At 37.8% G+C, this 1,691-nt stretch overlaps 1 protein-coding gene across 1 annotated transcript; it reads right to left on the reverse strand.

Annotated features, from left to right (window-relative positions):
• Positions 1-69: 69 nt before the first annotated feature.
• On the reverse strand, positions 70-1,248 carry LOC117102778 (carbohydrate sulfotransferase 8-like). The gene has a single exon (XM_033243186.1). It carries the CDS (start codon positions 1,246-1,248, stop codon positions 325-327), a length of 924 nt encoding a protein of 307 aa, XP_033099077.1. The 3' UTR covers positions 70-324.
• Positions 1,249-1,691: the final 443 nt, after the last annotated feature.

The raw sequence follows: 1,691 nt of genomic DNA on the forward strand, positions 1-1,691 counted from the left end.
ATGAATAGCTATACCCCTGCTTTTATTGATATTATGTTGATATGACCAATATTGCGCCTGTGTGAATTATTAAGAATCGAAAAAACTTCTGTATCACATTAGCTGAAAACGAGTTCCAAAAATAAATCATATGACGTCACAACAACACATTAAAATAAAACGAATAAGCATTGAAATGGCATACACCTGAGGAGGTATTTATAAAGCATAAAACCATAATCCACTACGTACTATTATTGGTCCAAGTGTACATACTTTGAAACATCACGTGTCCGTAATAATATGAACTCGAATCGAAATTCTGTCTGTAGTCAGTACGCCAGATCAAAATAAAGTAGGCTTAGGGTAGCCGAATAACTCATAATCAAGTCGGTATACATCCGAAAGTTTCTTGATCGTTCCAATAGTTAATTGGTCATAGTATTCATTGTATTGGTTTTGACTATATGTAGAGTGGCTAATATGCGCTTTTGGAAATGTCACTATATGGGATACGTTGAAAGTGCGCAGAATGAACTCTGCATCCTCTTTTATTGTCTCGAGCTTGGCTAAATAATCATATTTTATCTTACAAGGCGAACAAATCCTATTCATATCCTGCCAATGATTTTCAAACTCGTCTCGCTGGAGAGGATCTGTTAAGTAAGCAGCGAATTCCGTCCAGCGTACGCCGCGTCCAGTTGCAATATCTGTTTGCGATGGTTTCTTACGATAATTCGCCATGATAAGTTTGCCATAATATTGAAAATGTGGCTTGCTATCGTATTCGTCCGAGTTCTCAAACTTATTCTTGTACGCTGAAAGAATGCGAATAAATGGTTCCCTGGTTACCATGAACTTGGTAAAATTCGTTAACACGGCTTTTTGCTCCTCTTCAGGTAATGACGCTAAAACTGTCATACCGTTGTTTTCATGTGCTTCCCACTCTGTAATATCTTCAATTGGTTTGGAATAATCATCTAACACCATCAAAACACGCTTCCAGTTGGTACATGCAACTTTCGGAACATAACAGTAAAGGCCCTTGATTTTATAATTAACATAAATATGATTTAATGTCTCTTTTGGTATCGGTCCTTCGGAAAGCTTGCTATGCTTTGCACATGTTCTCCTAAGATGTTTAATTCTTGACTGCTGCTTCATTGTTTGAACTTCCATAAAACTCTGAAAAAACAATGAAATATTAAGAACTGTAAAATGCGGCCAGAGTTTGATATCAGAAACTAATCCCGGGACCAGGATTTCCATAGTCTTTAGCAGCTTTTTTTATTTTTTATTTTTGTTACTAATTAGAATAATAACGATAAAAGACATTTGTCGATATGATGCCACAGAGAGTGGTTTATAATTAGAGGAAGACCTTTAGGCTGTTTTGGATATGGATTTATGTGGTGTGTTGAACACCAAGACTAACCCACGAAAGTCCGAAGAAGACTTATTCAAGTGGGTATTTCTCAAGCCCGTAGCCAGGGGGGTTCGTTGGGTTCGAACGAACCCCCCTTTTCATGAAGTGCCATTTCAACAAAGGCTGGCTAGTCTACACTTTAGACCTAGCCTAGAGCCTATCATCATTAAATTTCCTACTTTAATACACGATTGTTAAGCCTACCTAGTAACATAAAAAATTCAGGCTCCGAAACCTTGACTCAGAAACACCGTGATGGTGTCCGGCGGGGGATAGTTTCACCTGT

Source organism: Anneissia japonica, unplaced genomic scaffold, assembly GCF_011630105.1.
Source record: "Anneissia japonica isolate Jap-2015-1 unplaced genomic scaffold, ASM1163010v1 scaffold91048_len1691_cov211_single, whole genome shotgun sequence".
NCBI lineage: Eukaryota > Metazoa > Echinodermata > Crinoidea > Comatulida > Comatulidae > Anneissia > Anneissia japonica.